This window comes from Culex quinquefasciatus, chromosome 1 (genome assembly GCF_015732765.1).
Source record: "Culex quinquefasciatus strain JHB chromosome 1, VPISU_Cqui_1.0_pri_paternal, whole genome shotgun sequence".
Taxonomy (NCBI): domain Eukaryota; kingdom Metazoa; phylum Arthropoda; class Insecta; order Diptera; family Culicidae; genus Culex; species Culex quinquefasciatus.
This window is the reverse complement of record NC_051861.1, coordinates 90,448,197-90,467,085: the sequence shown is the minus strand read 5'-3', so window position 1 is coordinate 90,467,085 and position 18,889 is coordinate 90,448,197. Positions and strand designations below refer to the sequence as shown.

At 41.4% G+C, this 18,889-nt stretch overlaps 2 protein-coding genes across 6 annotated transcripts; one reads left to right on the top strand and one right to left on the bottom strand.

Moving 5' to 3' along the window:
- Positions 1 to 520: 520 nt before the first annotated feature.
- On the bottom strand, positions 521 to 1,942 carry LOC6044213 (mitochondrial amidoxime-reducing component 1). Its single transcript, XM_038266755.1, has 5 exons — positions 1,788 to 1,942; positions 1,592 to 1,718; positions 862 to 1,539; positions 734 to 808; positions 521 to 668 (listed from the first exon to the last, which is right to left on the bottom strand). Coding segments are annotated over exons 1-5 (987 nt in total). The 5' UTR covers positions 1,789 to 1,942; the 3' UTR covers positions 521 to 562.
- Positions 1,943 to 14,475: 12,533 nt separating this feature from the next.
- Positions 14,476 to 18,816, top strand: LOC6044211 (mitochondrial amidoxime-reducing component 1). 5 transcript variants are annotated; one of them, XM_038248509.1, is made up of 6 exons: positions 14,476 to 14,772; positions 15,044 to 15,080; positions 15,288 to 15,453; positions 15,508 to 16,191; positions 18,375 to 18,449; positions 18,515 to 18,816. In XM_038248509.1, the coding sequence occupies exons 2-6, from the start codon at positions 15,071 to 15,073 to the stop codon at positions 18,621 to 18,623; spliced, it is 1,044 nt and encodes a 347-aa protein (XP_038104437.1). In that variant the 5' UTR covers positions 14,476 to 14,772; positions 15,044 to 15,070; the 3' UTR covers positions 18,624 to 18,816. The 5 variants fall into 5 exon arrangements, with proteins under 5 accessions (XP_038104437.1, XP_038104438.1, XP_038104436.1 ...); XM_038248510.1 differs by having other exon boundaries at positions 14,492 to 14,772; positions 15,309 to 15,453; XM_038248508.1 differs by lacking the exon at positions 14,476 to 14,772 and having other exon boundaries at positions 14,813 to 15,080; positions 18,420 to 18,449.
- Positions 18,817 to 18,889: the final 73 nt, after the last annotated feature.

The window sequence follows — 18,889 nt, the reverse complement described above, 5'->3', positions numbered from 1 at the left end:
ACAAGAAACAAGAAACAAGAAACAAGAAACAAGAAACAAGAAACAAGAAACAAGAAACAAGAAACAAGAAACAAGAAACAAGAAACAAGAAACAAGAAACAAGAAACAAGAAACAAGAAACAAGAAACAAGAAACAAGAAACAAGAAACAAGAAACAAGAAACAAGAAACAAGAAACAAGAAACAAGAAACAAGAAACAAGAAACAAGAAACAAGAAACAAGAAACAAGAAACAAGAAACAAGAAACAAGAAACAAGAAACAAGAAACAAGAAACAAGAAACAAGAAACAAGAAACAAGAAACAAGAAACAAGAAACAAGAAACAAGAAACAAGAAACAAGAAACAAGAAACAAGAAACAAGAAACAAGAAACAAGAAACAAGAAACAAGAAACAAGAAACAAGAAACAAGAAACAAGAAACAAGAAACAAGAAACAAGAAACAAGAAACAAGAAACAAGAAACAAGAAACAAGAAACAAGAAACAAGAAACAAGAAACAAGAAAGTAAAAACTGTTGTATAAGATTTCCCATTAAAACTTTATTAAACATTTAAATATTTCTCAGTATCCAACGTAAACTGCATCTCCGACCTGGACAGTCCCTTCAATCCGGATACCCATCTGCATACCCATTACTGGAGTTTCAAGACCCGGCTTCATTCGATACCTTAAGAATAGGAAAAAGTCACCAGATTAGACAGGAATTACAGAAGACACATTTTCCCAACTCACGTTTTCAGCGTTTTCATTGGTTCATTTTCGTTGCTTCGAACTCCCGTTTCTGGGTCGACAGTGATGACAGAGCATCTAAAAATTATTCAATAATAAACAAATTTCAAAAACAAGCCAACTGTCCTCACCTGTTACACGGCTTAACGTTCCGGTACACCGTCTCCCCAATCTTGATCCACTTCCAGTCGTCCTCCTCGAACGCGCCCGGTCCCTTCACGACAAAGTTCGGCCTAAACTGCTGCGCCGTAACGGGCTTCTGCAGCCGCCGGTTCAAATCCCCGACGGAAGCCTCCGTCAGCAGCATGAAGCTGGTCGAGTTGTGCAACGCTCCGGTGTCCCGGGCCGTCAGCTTGACATGCTGCCTCTCGCGAACCGGCCTCGTCGGAATATCCAACGGGTAGAATACCAACCGCAAGCCGGACTCTTCGTTCAGCACGAATCGCGATATCCAACGGGCCAGCTCTTCGCTGCAGTCGGTCGCCGTTACGGGCTGACCCCAGACCCAGGCCTTGACGGGGTCCACGGAGAACAGATCGTTAACGGGCACGGTTATGTCCGGCATTCCCGGGGCGGACAGGGTCATCTGCTCGAACTGCTCGTTAAACGAGGGCTGAATGAGCAGCAGTTTGGGAAAGGTTCTGGCGCAGATGTAAGTCCCGTCGGTTCTGGTCACCATGAAGATGCGATCTCGCAGCAGACCGAGCTTTGGGCCAATGATGGTGCAATCCATGTGGGTAACGCGGATTGCTCCGCAGGACTTGATCGGGTAGATGTAGAGATCGGCTAGTTCGCCCACCTGGCGCCATCTGGGGCATAGTTTGACGTGAGTTTGGATAGGAGGTTGTGGGAATTACTTACTTTTGAGGCGGTTGATTGTCCCAGTAGTTTGCTAGATATTTGTAAAGTCCATAACCGGTGGCTGAGGCCAAACCAACTCCAGTGGCCAGAAAAACGGAGCTTCTGGTTCCAATCTCGTCGAGTGGCACTGAAGATTTGAAGGAATAAATGTTTGTTAGGTATATTCAGAAAATAAAAAAAAATCAAATAAACTTGCTTTTGATTCTGAAGGAAACTTCACTGATCTTTGTGCAAAGATGAACTAAAAAAAAGTGAACTGCATCTCGCGAAGGTAGTGGCGCTTGATCGGATGTTTCATAAATAACCGTTCGTTTGTTGAATTTATTTCTACTGATAACTCATCCCTGTTTTTTGTTGCTGATAAAGTTCACAGGGCCATTTATTGATGACGTTCGATATTTGAATTGTTTGTTGCATTTGCATAACTACTTTCATTACAATGTTTTTGAATTTACACGAGATTTTACGGCCCGAAAAATTTAGGAAACTATTGTGAATTTTTCATATTTTGAATTTCAAATAGTAGCAGCCACAGGTTGCATCGGCATCTCGTCGCCGTCGTGCTTATTTGTCGTACGTGCATTTTGGGCCAAATTGAGTTAAGAACGCCATTTTGTGCAGCTCACAATGCCTCACCTTTTGACCTTCACAGATCCACAAAATTCGATTTCAATCCTGAGATATTCCACGAAATCCGAAAAAAAACTCCGTACATTTTTGTCACTTTACATATGAAAGTAGTTTCAATCTTGTCGTGCTATCTTGTCACTTCCTAAAAATTGATGTAAGTGCGACAACTGGCCAAAGGGATTTCAGGTCAAAACGCGTTTGACGCACGTTCAAGTTAGACTACCGTAAACATTTGTAACTTTAACTCGGGACTCCAGCAACCAACAAAACGTGTTTGTTATTGTTTACATTGCGTGCTTTCGTTTTTGTTTATTCAAGGTCAAACATTAAAACGCGTTTTTCTCGGAACGTCGAAATGGCGGGTGCGACAAGATAGCACGACGACGTCGATCTAACGTAAACTTTATCACCGTGAGGTAGAATTCCTCCCATCCGGAAAAGCTTAACTTTAGGATCCAATTACCTTAATAGCGATTCTTTATGTTTGTTAAAAAAGCTGTTTTACAATTGAATCATTTTTTGACAAAGAACTTTGTCCTAAGGGCTCTATTCTGGTGAGGTGTCAATCCAGAAAAACGAAAAATGTCGCGCGTTACGAAAATGTTGCATGCTTGGTACTGCGGAAGGGGTCAGCAACGAATGAAGTGTGGCAACAATGGCGCAACATTCTCGCGTGACAGTTCCAAGAAAGCAGGAGACGAGGCAAAATTTGCACCATGTTGCCACATTTCATGCGGACTATATAAGCTAACAGATAGCCTCTGAACAATTTTAGTTTTAACCGAAAAGCCATCAGAGACGGATCGACGGTGGTAATTTTATTGCTCACACACACATGCACACATTGAAAGACACAGGTTGTGCACCAACTTGGGAGGAATTCTGTTCTAACGAATATTGTTAGAACGGACACTCGAAAAAAAGAATGATTTCAGGCAATGGGGTTTGGACCAAACTGGTAGGATATTGGCCACACCCGGAGTGGCCATGGCCCTGAGGGAAGGTTCTACCGGGGGGACATTTATCGAACCATACGACTTGGGGCAATATGGGTATCAAAATTCATGGTTTTGATACTGGTGATAAAAATGGCCATTTTGACAGGATTGGCCACACCCGGAGTGGCCATGGCCCTGAGGGAAGGTTCTACTGGGGGTACATTTATCGAACCATACGACTTGGGGCAATATGGGTATCAAAATTCATGGTTTTTGATACTGGTGGTGAAAATGGCCATTTTGACAGGATTGGCCACACCCGTAGTGGCCATGGCCCTGAGGGAAGGTTCTACCGGGGGGACATTTATCGAACCATACGACTTGGGGCAATATGGGTATCAAAATTCATGGTTTTTGATACTGGTGATGAAAATGGCCACTTTGACAGGATTGGCCACACCCGTAGTGGCCATGGCCCTGAGGAAGGTTCTACCGGGGGGACATTTATCGAACCATACGACTTGGGGCAATATGGGTATCAAAATTCATGGTTTTTGATACTGGTGATGAAAATGGCCACTTTGACAGGATTGGCCACACCCGGAGTGGCCATGGCCCTGAGGGAAGGTTCTACCGGGGGGACATTTATCGAACCATACGACTTGGGGCAATATGGGTATCAAAATTCATGGTTTTTGATACTGGTGATGAAAATGGCCACTTTGACAGGATTGGCCACACCCGTAGTGGTCATGGCCCTGAGGGAAGGTTCTACCGGGGGGACATTTATCGAACCATACGACTTGGGGCAATATGGGTATCAAAATTCATGGTTTTTGATACTGGTGATGAAAATGGCCACTTTGACAGGATTGGCCACACCCGGAGTGGCCATGGCCCTGAGGGAAGGTTCTACCGGGGGGACATTTATCGAACCATACGACTTGGGGCAATATGGGTATCAAAATTCATGGTTTTTGATACTGGTGATGAAAATGGCCACTTTGACAGGATTGGCCACACCCGTAGTGGCCATGGCCCTGAGGGAAGGTTCTACCGGGGGGACATTTATCGAACCATACGACTTGGGGCAATATGGGTATCAAAATTCATGGTTTTTGATACTGGTGATGAAAATGGCCACTTTGACAGGATTGGCCACACCCGTAGTGGCCATGGCCCTGAGGGAAGGTTCTACCGGGGGGACATTTATCGAACCATACGACTTGGGGCAATATGGGTATCAAAATTCATGGTTTTTGATACTGGTGATGAAAATGGCCACTTTGACAGGATTGGCCACACCCGTAGTGGCCATGGCCCTGAGGGAAGGTTCTACCGGGGGGACATTTATCGAACCATACGACTTGGGGCAATATGGGTATCAAAATTCATGGTTTTTGATACTGGTGATGAAAATGGCCACTTTGACAGGATTGGCCACACCCGTAGTGGCCATGGCCCTGAGGAAGGTTCTACCGGGGGACATTTATCGAACCATACGACTTGGGGCAATATGGGTATCAAAATTCATGGTTTTTGATACTGGTGATGAAAATGGCCACTTTGACAGGATTGGCCACACCCGTAGTGGCCATGGCCCTGAGGGAAGGTTCTACCGGGGGACATTTATCGAACCATACGACTTGGGGCAATATGGGTATCAAAATTCATGGTTTTGATACTGGTGATGAAAATGGCAATTTTGACAGGATTGGCCACACCCGTAGTGGCCATGGCCCTGAGGAAGGTTCTACCGGGGGACATTTATCGAACCATACGACTTGGGGCAATATGGGTATCAAAATTCATGGTTTTTGATACTGGTGATGAAAATGGCCACTTTGACAGGATTGGCCACACCCGTAGTGGCCATGGCCCTGAGGGAAGGTTCTACTGGGGGTACACCCAAGTAACCGCGGGACACTAAAACTTAACTTTTAATCTACTCTATATCAAAATATAAAGTAAGCTATATACAGTTACATAACTCTATATCTCCTTGTAGAGTGGAAATAAAGTCAAAAGTGGCGACGTTAAGGGTGGATATAGAGTAATGTTCAGAAAAACAACAAAATACTACATTACCGACACTTGGGTGGTGGTGTCAAAAGCTTTCCAGAGCACTAAAGCAGCCTCTCTCTCTCTTTCCTCTCTTTCTATGAGCAGCTTTCGATAATTTGCAAGTTTCAGTAGAGGACTGGCGCGCCTTCCATCTCCCCTATCTGAACAATTGATGCCCGAGAAGCTATTTGTCGAACAGACCCTTCATGTGGATGTGCTTCAATTAAATGCCGCAAATCTTTATTTACTTCTATTAATGTGGATTAAGTGGCTTGAAACTTTAAAAGAAGTGTCACAGCTTCGAAACATTTTTTGAAGTTGATTTAGAGTTCCGGTACACTAAAGGCTTACTCTATAGTGAAATAAAAGTTTCTATTAATGCTTTGGAACATTTTTGTGCTAAATGCTTTGAAGCTCTAAATGGCTGATCTATATGTTATTATAGAGTAAGCAATAATGTTCCATGGCACAAATGTTTCAAAGCATTTCAAAAGACTATTTAAAGTTTCAAAATACCGAGAATGCTATGTTAGAGTGAATTTAGAGTTTTGATTTAATGCTTGTGGTTACTTGGGCATTTATCGAACAATTTATCAAAATTCATGGTTTTAATACTGGTGGCCAACAGGATTAGTGGATTGCATAAATTAAGTGGAATAAATTGATAACTCTTTTATTTGACGTCCTAGCCACATGGTGTCTTCGGAAGAGTTGTTGTACTTGATAAGGGCTATCTTTTGAAGTTATTGACATACACGGTTATGACCTTCCAGGGTGTCAACCATAATTAACTTTGTTGGATGACACGGAGATATTTTCAGGAAATGTATTTGAAAGTGTGTACTTCCAGGTGCATTATTCGGTTTTGCGCCAAAATGCGCCATTTTGAAAACATTGCAACTTGAAATTAGGCTCAAAATCACTTAAAAATGGTTATAACTCCTCAACAAAGGCACACAACATTTTGCTGTCCTCGGCAAAGATATATAATTTTATGTCATAAACAACTCTTCAGAACCTAGTAGGCCGCTAAAACGCTAAAATTTCAAGTTATCTCAGAAAAGTGCTTTTTGGACCATTTTTGCAAAACTGGCGTATATCTCTGAACAATTTTAGTTTTAACCGAAAAGCCATCAGAGACGGATCGACGGTGGTAATTTTATTGCTCACACACACATGCACACATTGAAAGACACAGGTTGTGCACCAACTTGGGAGGAATTCTGTTCTAACGAATATTGTTAGAACGGACAATCAAAAACCAGATTGATTTCAGGCAATGGGGTTGGGACCAAACTGGTAGGATATTGGCCACACCCGGAGTGGCCATGGCCCTGAGGGAAGGTTCTACCGGGGGGACATTTATCGAACCATACGACTTGGGGCAATATGGGTATCAAAATTCATGGTTTTTGATACTGGTGGTGAAAATGGCCATTTTGACAGGATTGGCCACACCCGTAGTGGCCATGGCCCTGAGGAAGGTTCTACCAGGGGACATTTATCGAACCATTCGACCTTAGGCAATATGGGTATCAAAATTCAAGGTTTTGGATACTGTTAATGAAAATGTCCATTTTGACAGGATTGGCCACACCCGGAGTGGCCATTGCCCTGAGGAAGGTTCTATCGGGGGACATTTATCGAACCATACGACTTGGGACAATATGGGTATCAAAATTCATGGTTTTTGATACTGGTGATTAAAATGGCCATTTTGACAGGATTGGCCACACCCGGAGTGGCCATGGCCCTGAGGGAAGGTTCTACCGGGGGGACATTTATCGAACCATACGACTTGGGGCAATATGGGTATCAAAATTCATGGTTTTTGATACCGGTGATGAAAATGGCCATTTTGACAGGATTGGCCACACCCGGAGTGGCCATGGCCCTGAGGGAAGGTTCTACCGGGGGGACATTTATCGAACCATACGACTTGGGACAATATGGGTATCAAAATTCATGGTTTTTGATACTGGTGATGAAAATGGCCATTTTGACAGGATTGGCCACACCCGGAGTGGCCATGGCCCTGAGGGAAGGTTCTACCGGGGGGACATTTATCGAACCATACGACTTGGGGCAATATGGGTATCAAAATTCATGGTTTTTGATACTGGTGATGAAAATGGCCATTTTGACAGGATTGGCCACACCCGTAGTGGCCATGGTCCTGAGGAAGGTTCTACCAGGGGACATTTATCGAACCATTCGACCTTAGGCAATATGGGTATCAAAATTCAAGGTTTTGGATACTGTTAATGAAAATGGCCATTTTGACAGGATTGGCCACACCCGGAGTGGCCATTGCCCTGAGGAAGGTTCTATCGGGGGACATTTATCGAACCATACGACTTGGGACAATATGGGTATCAAAATTCATGGTTTTGATACTGGTGATTAAAATGGCCATTTTGACAGGATTGGCCACACCCGGAGTGGCCATGGCCCTGAGGAAGGTTCTACCGGGGACATTTATCGAACCATACGACTTGGGACAATATGGGTATCAAAATTCATGGTTTTGATACTGGTGATGAAAATGGCCATTTTGACAGGATTGGCCACACCCGGAGTGGCCATGGCCCTGAGGGAAGGTTCTACCGGTTCCATTGATTGAATAAATTTAATTAGAATTAATTATTCAGGATTAAATAAATAGGCAAAGAATTAAAAAATATAAATAAAAATAGCATGATTTTTAGAGTTTTGTACAAAGTTCTTTGTCATATTGGTCATGTAGAACATAACCACCTGCACCTTTTTTTTAGCTAACCCACTTTGAAAAGTTTTCATCGAAACTGATCTAACCGTTATAAATATCAAATCAAATATTGAGTTTTCAACAGATTGTAGCTAAACATAGTGACCGATTGGAGTTATCAATTTTTATTCCACTTCGGTACCACCTTTTCAACTAAAACACAAAAAAGAGAGTGTGAAGCATTGATCCCTACACGCAAAACGGACATTAGGTATAAATTCCTAATTTTTAGTATTTTTTGAACTTTTGTTCTAGCTTGTCAAATTATACCTAAAAATTAGTATTTTTTTCTTCCTAAAATTTAGTATTTTTTTAGAACACTGAAGTACTTCTTTAAAATTCCTAAATTTTAGTAATTTTTTAGTTCAAGAATTGTGTTTCGCGTTTGGAAATGTCAATGTCAAAATAATTTCGCGGTTGTGAGTTCGTGTTCCGTGGTGCTGCTGTTAATTTCGGAATTGTGGCAAGTGGCAAGGTAAGTTTTGTACCGGGAACCGGCCGGGAGTTGATTTTGCGTGCCAAGGTAAACGGAACCCGGAGATTCTAAATTATAGTAAGTGTGGCTCGTGTTCTTGAGGAAGAGGAGGAGGAGGACGGAACTTTCAACTCCCGGCAAACTCCCGGCGCGATTAAAAAGGCCGCCTCTTCCCTCTCGTGCTCTGGAGGACGGATGTTTGCAGAAGTGCTCGAAAGGGGATGTAAGTATAAACGGACCCAACCGGAGGGGTTGTGCGACCCTGCGGGATAGATGCTGGAGGCGAATGAAAAATTGTATCCAGTTGGAGTTTTTGTGATTTGGTTGGGCGTTGCGGGTGTTCGCCTGTGCGTGTGTGTGTGTGTGTGCGTGCTCGTGTGTGTATGAGAGACTGAGAGTGGGAGATTGAGGGTAGAGGGAGAGAAAGAGAGAGTGAAGAGAGAAAGTGGGATAGAGAGGGGGAGAGAGGGAGAAAGAAAATGGGAAAGGGAGAGACAGGGGGAGAGGGAGAGAGAAAGTGGGAAAGGTAGAGAGAAGGTGTAAGAGAGAGAGAGAGAGAGAAAAAGAGAGAGAGAGAGAAAGTGGGAGAGAGAGAGAGAGAAAGTGGGAGAGGGAGAGAGAGAAAGTGGAGATGAAGAGGAAGAAAGCAGGAGAGAGAGAGGGAGAGAGAAAAGAGAGAGGGGGGAGAAGAGAGAGAGATAGGGGAGAGAGAGAGAGAGATAGGGAGAGAGAGAGATAGGGAGAGAAGAGAGATAGGGAGAGAGTTCAAATATTAAAATATTAAAAAATTAAAATATTAAAATATTAAAATATTAAAATATTAAAATATTAAAATATTAAAATATTAAAATATTAAAATATTAAAATATTAAAATATTAAAATATTAAAATATTAAAATATTAAAATATTAAAATATTAAAATATTAAAATATTAAAATATTAAAATATTGACATATTAAAATATTAAAATATCAATATATTAAAATATTAAAATATTCAAATATTCAAATATTCAAATATTAAAATATTAAAATATTAAAATATTAAAATATTAAAATATTAAAATATTAAAATATTAAAATATTAAAATATTAAAATATTAAAATATTAAAATATTAAAATATTAAAATATTAAAATATTAAAATATTAAAATATTAAAATATTAAAATATTAAAATATTAAAATATTAAAATATTAAAATATTAAAATATTAAAATATTAAAATATTAAAATATTGACATATTAAAATATTAAAATATCAAAATATTAAAATATTAAAATATTAAAATTTTTAAATATTTAACTATTGAAATATTAAAATACTGAAATATTTAACTATTAAAAAATTAAAGCATAAAAAAACCAAAATATTTAGAAAAAAGATAAATTTAATATTAAAAATATAGATGCATTGAAAAAATAAAATATAATTTAAATTTTAATATTCATTTTTAGGTGAGAACATTTATCAAATAGTTGTGTTTGATATAAATAAAAATATTAATATCATATAAACCATTGTTTTCTTCTGCCTGAATATCTCTTGGATAATACCTAATTTGATCTTTGATTATTCTTAAGTATAAGTAATTTTCGATCCCTCACGTTTATAGAAAATACCTCAAATTTAGGTATTTATGCCTAGAAATAAGAAATAAATGGTCCGCCATCTTTGATTATACCTGTTTATCAGTAATTTTGGATCCCTCACTTTTCCAGAAAATACCTCAAATTTAGGTATTTATACCTAGCAATAAGGACTAACCATGGTCCGCCATCTTGGATTATTTCTAAATATTAGTAATTTTGGATCCCTCACTTTTTCTTAAAATACCTCAAATTTAGGTATTTATTCCTAAAAATTAGGAATCATAATGGTCCGCCATCTTGGATTATACCTGAATATCAGTAATTTTGGATCCCTCACTTTTCCAGAAAATACCTCAAATTTAGGTATTTATACCTAGAAATAAGGAATAACCATGGTCCGCCATCTTGGATTATACCTAAATATTAGTAATTTTGGATCCCTCACTTTTTCTTAAAATACCTCAAATTTAGGTATTTATTCCTAAAAATTAGGAATAATAATGGTCCGCCATCTTGGATTATACCTGAATATCAGTAATTTTGGATCCCTCACTTTTCCAGAAAATACCTCAAATTTAGGTATTTATACCTAGAAATAAGGAATAATCATGGTCCGCCATCTTGGATTATACCTAAATATTAGTAATTTTGGATCCCTCACTTTTTCTTAAAATACCTCAAATTTAGGTATTTATTCCTAAAAATTAGGAATAATAATGGTCCGCCATCTTGGATTATACCTGAATATCAGTAATTTTGGATCCCTCACTTTTCCAGAAAATACCTCAAATTTAGGTATTTATACCTAGAAATAAGGAATAATAATGGTCCGCCATCTTGGATTATACCTGAATATCAGTAATTTTGGATCCCTCACTTTTCCAGAAAATACCTCAAATTTAGGTATTTATACCTAGAAATAAGGAATAACCATGGTCCGCCATCTTGGATTATACCTAAATATTAGTAATTTTGGATCCCTCACTTTTCCAGAAAATATCTCAAATTTAGGTATTTATACCTAGAAATTAGGAATAATCATGGTCCGCCATCTTGGATTATACCTGAATATCAGTAATTTTGGATCCCTCACTTTTCCAGAAAATAACTCAAATTTAGGTATATATACCTAGAAATAAGGAATAATCATGGTCCGCCATCTTGGATTATACCTAAATATTAGTAATTTTGGATCCCTCACTTTTCTGAAAATACCTCAAATTTAGGTATTTATTCCTAAAAATTAGGAATAATAATGGTCCGCCATCTTGGATTATACCTGAATATCAGTAATTTTGGATCCCTCACTTTTCCAGAAAATACCTCAAATTTAGGTATTTATACCTAGAAATAAGAAATAATAATGGTCCGCCATCTTGGATTATACCTGAATATCAGTAATTTTGGATCCCTCACTTTTCCAGAAAATAACTCAAATTTAGGTATATATACCTAGAAATAAGGAATAATCATGGTCCGCCATCTTGGATTATACCTAAATATAAGTAATTTTGGTCCCCTCACTTTTCCAGAAAATACCTAATATTAAGGTATTTTGGTTCTACAATTATACCTAAAATATAGGAATTCTCGTACTAAAACGCTATTAGTAATTTTATTACTAATAGCCGATTAGTAATAAAACGAGGGGCAGGACACATGCTCTAATCAACTAAAATAATCGGCTAATTGATCAGAAATTATCAGCTAATCAATTAGTTTGACGCTAATCAACTAACGGTTCCCACCTTCTATCATTATCTTGGTCTGATGAAGAAATGTCAAAAACACAAAACAAAACCATTTTTTTTCCGCAGAAGCCACAAGAGTTCGGTCGGGACCCGGTTGCTGCTGGTGCTACTGAAACGAGGAGGGTCATTTCCGTTCGCCGGATGTGAAAGAATTCCCAGCTCCAACACGGTGTCATCCGGCAGTAGCAGAACAAGCAGCTGTTCATTGTGGAAGGTCGCTTGTTTTTGTTGTTTCGTCACGTCCGCAGTCTGCAGCGCCGACAAGAAACCCAAACTGGAGGCTTCCTCCACCAAAGAGCCGGCGGCCGGGACGCAAGACGACGAAGTGGAGGCGAATTGTGTCGTTCAGTGAGGAGGAAACACCGGGAAGGCCAGGTTAGTAGATAATTACCAATTCACTGTTATGGAGCTGGCTAAAACGAATATTTTTCACAGCCCCTCATCGGTTAAGAAATCCCCGAGCGACAGCATTCCAGGAAGAGGAGAAAAATACACAAAAAGTCCAGATCCAGACAGAGTCCATGGATCGTCCAAGTCGACTGAAAAGAAGACTTTTACCGTTGCAAAGAAGGAGAAACTGGAAGTGAAGCGCGAACCGTTGGAATCGCCGAAAAGGATGTGAACACTAAGGACAACATGATGAGTTTCTCCACGAGCGCAAAGAGAAGGCAGTTGCGGCGATTCTGGCCGCCTCCAAGAACTACGGGACGGAGTACAATACGGGAGAAAGTTCTGGCGAAAGGGCGAAACGGTGACGTGCTTGGCGCGGACGTTCCAGATCATCGAGCGACTGCGGATGATCGTGATTCTGGCCAACTACTTCTGGTCGGTGATTCTGATTCTGAGTCCGGACGATCTATACTGGCGAGTGTGTACTTAAGCTTGAACCGGCTTGCTTGGCGCCGGCGTACGCGGGCGTCGAGTTGGACATGACGGGGAGCACTCGTTGATAATGCGATTAGGCAGAGCATGGGCCGAAGTTTGGCGCAAATTTTGATGGACGCACAGATGACGGGGGATTTGAGCCTGGTGGCGGAGCAGAACAAGAGTAGCTAGCGGATGATGTTCCGGCCGGCTCCGCACTCGGTCAAGGACGTGTTTGGGCAGTTAAGGAAGATTAACAAGAAGACGGGGACGGATGATGGACAAGATTCAGTCGATGTTTGTGCCGCGTGGGTACGGTTTGGGTTGGTGGAGCAGTTGCTGCTGTAGGCGTTGGCACAAGCTTGTGCGATGACGCCACCAAACCATGATGAATGTAAAGAACCGGTGGTGATTGCGTTGAGCAAGTATGAGAAAGCTTCCGAAGACGATGGTGGAGGACATTGCGTTGGTGCTGAAGACGTCAGTGTCAGATTGTACCGTTGCTGCTGGAGTACGGGGTGAATCAGCTGGTGGACAAGTGTGCGATGATGCCGGGAACACCGTTGAAGCCCATGTTGGCGCACTCGACCAAGGGCGTTTAGGAAGTGTTGGAGCGATTCGACGTAAATTGATTTAAGTGCGAGTGGAATAACGACGGAGATCGGGCGCTTATCCACCTGCTGGAGGACGGCAGCGTGAACTTTTACAGTCGGAACTAGGAGAACAACACGAGCATATACCCGGACGAGATTGCTCGGTTGGACCGTACTCCGGAGGATACGGTCAAGAGTGCGATCCTGGACTGTCGGAAAAAATGCTGGTGTTGAGCAGATCTCGTCTACCGGAAAGGAATATTATACTAGGTAATCTGGAGATTTCGTATGAAATAAAGTTTGGGTTTTTACATATGGGGTGGGGAATTTCTTTCAAATGAAAGTACCGCTCAAGAACTGGCCCACGTCAATGATGATCTTTTAGTAATTTGCAATGCCGTAATCACAATGGAAATAGTGATCGTATCACCCAGGCAATAACATTCTGGACATCGTAAACTAGTCTTTTCTTCTTCTAACTCGTCAAACGTCAAATTTCCAGCAAGTTCCATTTGAAATTTGCTCCCGGAAGAAACTCGACTCTAATGGTCTGAATTATTAGAACCGAACCGGGCTGGCGAATAAAGCAAACATCCGGTTACGGCCAGCCCAACCTATCTGGGCTACGTTTTCAGGCCGTTTCTGCCGCAATAGCAGCAAGCGATAGCAGAACCAAACAAAGATTGAACCGAGGATTGAACCTATATTTGCGCTTCAAAACCATACTTGTCACTCAAAAGCCAAACCGAATCTCCGAAAATAATGACCAGAACTTGTGCTGCAGTCCACCTCTTTCGCTTAGACCACAGGAATAACGATAATGGTCGTCCTGGAAGGGGCAATTTTCACGAAATTCCGAATCGGGGTTTTAGAATCTTTCGAAAATCATTGGAAACAAAACACGTTTGCTGCTGTCAAAATGACTCTTCTCGATTTGACAAGATAGTTTAAATGGGGTGGGAATGACGTGTCAGTTCAGCGCTAATTGATTAGCTAATTAACAGAAAATTACGCTAGTTGATTAGTGGTACGATAATTAATTAGGTGTGTCCTGCCCCTCGTAATAAAATAACTTATTGCAGTCAGGTTCGATTATACCTAAAAATTAGGAATTTATACCTAATGTCCGTTTTGCGTGTAGCCTGTCAGCGTGTTGTTTAAATAATATGCTTAAAATGAAACATCAATCTTACTCTATTTTATCAATTTTCAGGATAAATCCCAAAAAAAAATCTGACAACACTTCTTCCCCTCAGTTCTCTTTCGCAATTTGTTTCCATCCCTCTAACACCTTCGCGATTCCCTAAAACACAAACAAATCGCGAGTCCCCAAAAAAAAAGAGAAACCGGCTTCGTGCCTTATCGAGCAAGTTTTATTAAGTCAATAACCGATCGAAAAGATAACCAAAGTCATTCCCGCACCATCCTCCTGGCAATTCCAGCCATCAGTTCCATTCAGCAGTGCTTCGTGACCGGTACCGGAGACAATACACCGCTTCCAGCCAAGGTAAGATGCTTCCCACCTTCTCCCCTTCTCTTCTAACTCGTCTCATCCATCCTGAGTTTTGACGATTGTGTGTTATCTGTTTATCACCTCGTCCGAGTGCTCACTTCTGCTCCAAAGAGCCACTCTCTTATCATGAATAACGCACCAAATTAGACCGACTATCGGCCTGCGAGCTCCTCCCAAAGTTACGAAATTATTGGCAATCTGCAACCTCAAAACAGTACTCTTGTAATTGATGATTGACTTCTGCTCGATTCCGTTCACTTTCAAGCATCACGTCGCGAAGGATTCACCCGAGATGATGTCCAGTAAGTGCCCCTTTCAGTAGTTTAGCTCACCCTCTAACGCTTGTTCGTAGAATCTTGTTTAGAATAGTTGCTCTCATACGGAATCTCATTCCTTCCTCATGCTCACGCTTCCAATTGGAACTCTGGTATTTGGTAAAAAAAAAACGCGACAAACGCTTGCTTAATCCCATTGGAATCTTACATTGCACTGCAAACACTAACTCTTAGGAGTCTCTCTGTTGAAACTAGAACTGCTCGACGAGTCCGGATCCGGCGGGGACAAAACCATCCGGAATGTGATCCTGGCGGCCGTCGGAGTCAGCGTTGCGGCCGTCACCGGATACGGCGTGTACAAGCTGGTCCGGCAGTACCTGGAAAATACTCCACCGAAACAGTAAGTCTTCAAGAAGTTTTGCAAGGCCGTCGTTACAAGCCGTTTCCCTTCCAGATGGCGCCGCGTTGGCGAGCTCACCGACCTGCACGTCTACCCGATCAAGTCGTGCGGCGCGATCCGGCTCACCCAGATGGACTGCTCCACCATCGGACCCAAGCTCGGTCTGCTGCGCGATCGAATCTTCATGGTGATCCAAACCGACGGAACGTTCATCACCGGCCGCTCTCACCCCAAGCTAGTGCTGGTGCAGCCACGCTTCGACGACCAGTACGAAACGATGACCCTGTCCGCGCCCGGCATGATGGACATCGCCGTTGACGTCAAGCGGCTGTTCTCCGTCGAGCCCGTCAAGGCGTCCGTCTGGGGCCAGACCGTGACGGCGGTCGACTGCGGCGAAGAACTCGCCCGCTGGCTGTCCCGCTTCCTGCTCAGTGAAGACTTCGGCCTGCGGCTGGTGTTCTACCCGCTAGCCCATCCGACGCGGCCAGTCCGCGAGAAGAACCTCATCCACATCAACCTGACGCCGCGGGATTCCGGAGCGCTGCACGACGCCACCAGCTTCATGCTCGTGTCGGAGGCGTCCGTGGCGGACGTGAACGCGCGCGTCGATAAGCCTTGCTCGGCGGTGCAGTACAGGCCGAACTTTGTCGTGAAGGGACCGGGTGCGTTCGAGGAGGACGACTGGAAGTGGATCAAGATCGGCGAGACGGTGTACCGGAACGTGAAGGCTTGCACGAGGTGAGTGCGCGGATTTCGCAATGTTGTGGGGTGGTGGAGGGTGAGTCAGAGCTTGTCGGGAGGGGTTATTGTTGTAGGCTTTGTATGGCATGCTTGTCTTATCACTGGTACATTTTGCATTTTGGTCATCTTTTATCGAATGATTTATTTCAACTCTCAATACTCATTCCCTTTTCGGAAATATGTTTCAATGAGCTGAATCAATCGGATATCAACAACAATCAAAGACAAAGTCCTTTGCCAATCCTGGATGTCTATGGAAGATTTTGAAGTGCTTCAAAAGACCTTTCGAATGCTTCTTAGAGAGTTGGAATTGATGAAGTTTTACGGAAATGCGAGCAATTTTGAGGTTTTTTTTTGGTTTTTTGGACCTCAAATTTCAAAGCCCGTTTTACCCCACTACCCTTTGTCGTAGGAGGGCTCATATTTGGCATGAGTTCATCTCATGTATATACAAACAAACGCTAAAAGTTTCATCCAAATCGGAGCACCTCGATAGGACCTGTTGTACATTGGTGAAAAACTCGCTCTTAAAAACATATCTCTGTTATTATAACAGCTAATCTGGGTCTTTCAATAACAAATCTTGATCTTCTGACGATAACAGAACATGAACTTTTCCAGATTCCACCAGCTCGATATGAGGAAGGTACTAACCACCTAAAGGTGGATTAAACCACGGTTTAAAAATAAATTTGCTTGCAAAAAGGATATAAAAATAAAAGGATATTAATCATCCTGAAAATCAAGACGGTTAAAAACTTTTCATTGGTGGTATTTCTTTTTAAATTATAATGATAACAAGGTATTTCATTGCAGTGTACAAAAAATGATAGCATGTGATATCATTCAAAATTGAAGTGTATCGATTTTTTTTAAAGATTTTTTTGTATTTCTTTTCTTAAAATCAAAATATATCAATCTTATTGAAGTTCAATTGTAGCTAAGACATTTAAATGCTGAAAATTTCTAGCAACAAAATTTCCAGTGATGATTTGTTAGGGGAAATAAACCCTTTCTAATCAAACACCTATCTTCGTCATATGAAAAGTTTTATGCTCGATTAAAGCGCCAAAAATACTATTTAGGCAATAAACTAACCAACAACAGCACCACCTCGAGAAAGCACGTTTCCAAAGCACTTAAGATATGAAATCGCTTCCAAATACTGGCAACATGCTCTTTTACACATTAGTTTGTCACTTACTTGAAAAATAATCCCAAAACATGTAAATAATTAGCAAGCGCCATAAAAAAAAACGTGCCAAGCCTTTTGACGTTTGAATTTTGGCGACCCATTCCAATCGAAGGCTGAAGAAAACCGAGCGAGAAGCGAATGCAAATAAAGAAGAAAGGGTGAGTGTTCGCTTAAAAAAACAATACAATTGATAGCACTAAGCAGACCCAAAAGAGCGCTGGAAGAAAAAAGAACTAAACTGAAAATAGAAAATGGGCGTGACCCAACGCATTTTCATCTGATTAGAATACATTTGGGAAATATTTTTTTAAAAGGCTTGTAAAAGGAATAGAATAACTTTTAGTAGAAGTTTAAATAAACAGAAATGTTTACAAAAAGTTGCTCTACTCGTTGGTGTACTTGGTTTTAGTAATTTTCAAGGAATTCTCCAGATTATCCGGCATCATTCAAACACGACCGCTTATTAGGATTAAAATGGGGATATTTCCCCTGATTCGAAGGCCTCGTGGCGCGGTTAGCGGCTTCGGCAGCTGATCCCTAAGTTGCTATGGGGCGCGGATTAGGTTCACGCCTTATCCTCCTGGCCTTCTATCGGATGGGGAAGTAACACGTCGGTCCATTTGCGTAAAAGAGGTTTTGGATGACTGCTAGAAATAGAAGAGTAGAAACATGCAACAGAGACCACAAAAGACCCGGGGGTCGTTAAAGTGGATTGCTTTGCTTTTTTCGCCTAATTCGAATCCCACTGATTGGAGCCCCCGTAAATTGATTCCCGCTAATTCGATAAATATGTTCTTCATTCAAATTCTAAATGCTTTGAGGGCGTCAAAACTCTTCTTTTGTTTTTACTACATTTTTCTCCATCTAACTTTTCACTCGCACATTTCATGCTTACATTTTGGATTATCTCAATCACATCTGGTAATTTGTCGCTGTAAAATTATATCAAAAACCATCAATTAAACATTCAAATCAATTCTTCCAGATGCATCTTCACGAACGTCGACCCGGAAACTGGCATTCCCAACAGCGATGGTGAACCGCTGAAAACGCTCAAATCGTATGTTCAAAACGCTTTTTCTAACCTCAAATTTTTCTAATTAAATCGTTTTATCTATCCAAAAGATACCGTAAGAAGCCCGGTCTGGGCGATTCTCCAGTCGTGGGCATGCAGATGGGCGTCCGCCGCGAGGGAACCGTCCGTCTGGGGGATGCCGTTTACGTCGGATGCTAACCAGAAGGGAGCGCTGAAGAGTTACGACAGCTGCCGGTAGAAAAGCCATTATTGTATTCACGCGGTGCAATTTCCCACACAAAGACGCTCAGTTGGCCATCGTCACGTTCTAATCATTTCCGAAGAGTTTTATTTTTTATGTGCTTTTACGTAGCGACGCAAATAAAGAAAGTACGTTTGTTGAGTAAATTAAGGGTAAAATGTTTTATTTGTTTTTTTTTTTTTTTGAATTTGGAGCCTGAGAAGAATTTCGGAATTCTATTAAA

Coding starts and splice junctions, on each gene's coding strand:
- LOC6044213 (XM_038266755.1), bottom strand. Junction 1,540..1,591: donor GACAATCAACCGCCTCAAAA/GTAAGTAATTCC, acceptor ACTATGCCCCAG/ATGGCGCCAGGTGGGCGAAC. Junction 809..861: donor AACGTTAAGCCGTGTAACAG/GTGAGGACAGTT, acceptor AATAATTTTTAG/ATGCTCTGTCATCACTGTCG.
- LOC6044211 (XM_038248506.1), top strand. CDS start 15,008: ATGATTGACTTCTGCTCGATTCCGTTCACTTTCAAGCATCACGTCGCG. Junction 15,454..15,507: donor GAAAATACTCCACCGAAACA/GTAAGTCTTCAA, acceptor TTTCCCTTCCAG/ATGGCGCCGCGTTGGCGAGC. Junction 18,450..18,514: donor CCGCTGAAAACGCTCAAATC/GTATGTTCAAAA, acceptor TCTATCCAAAAG/ATACCGTAAGAAGCCCGGTC.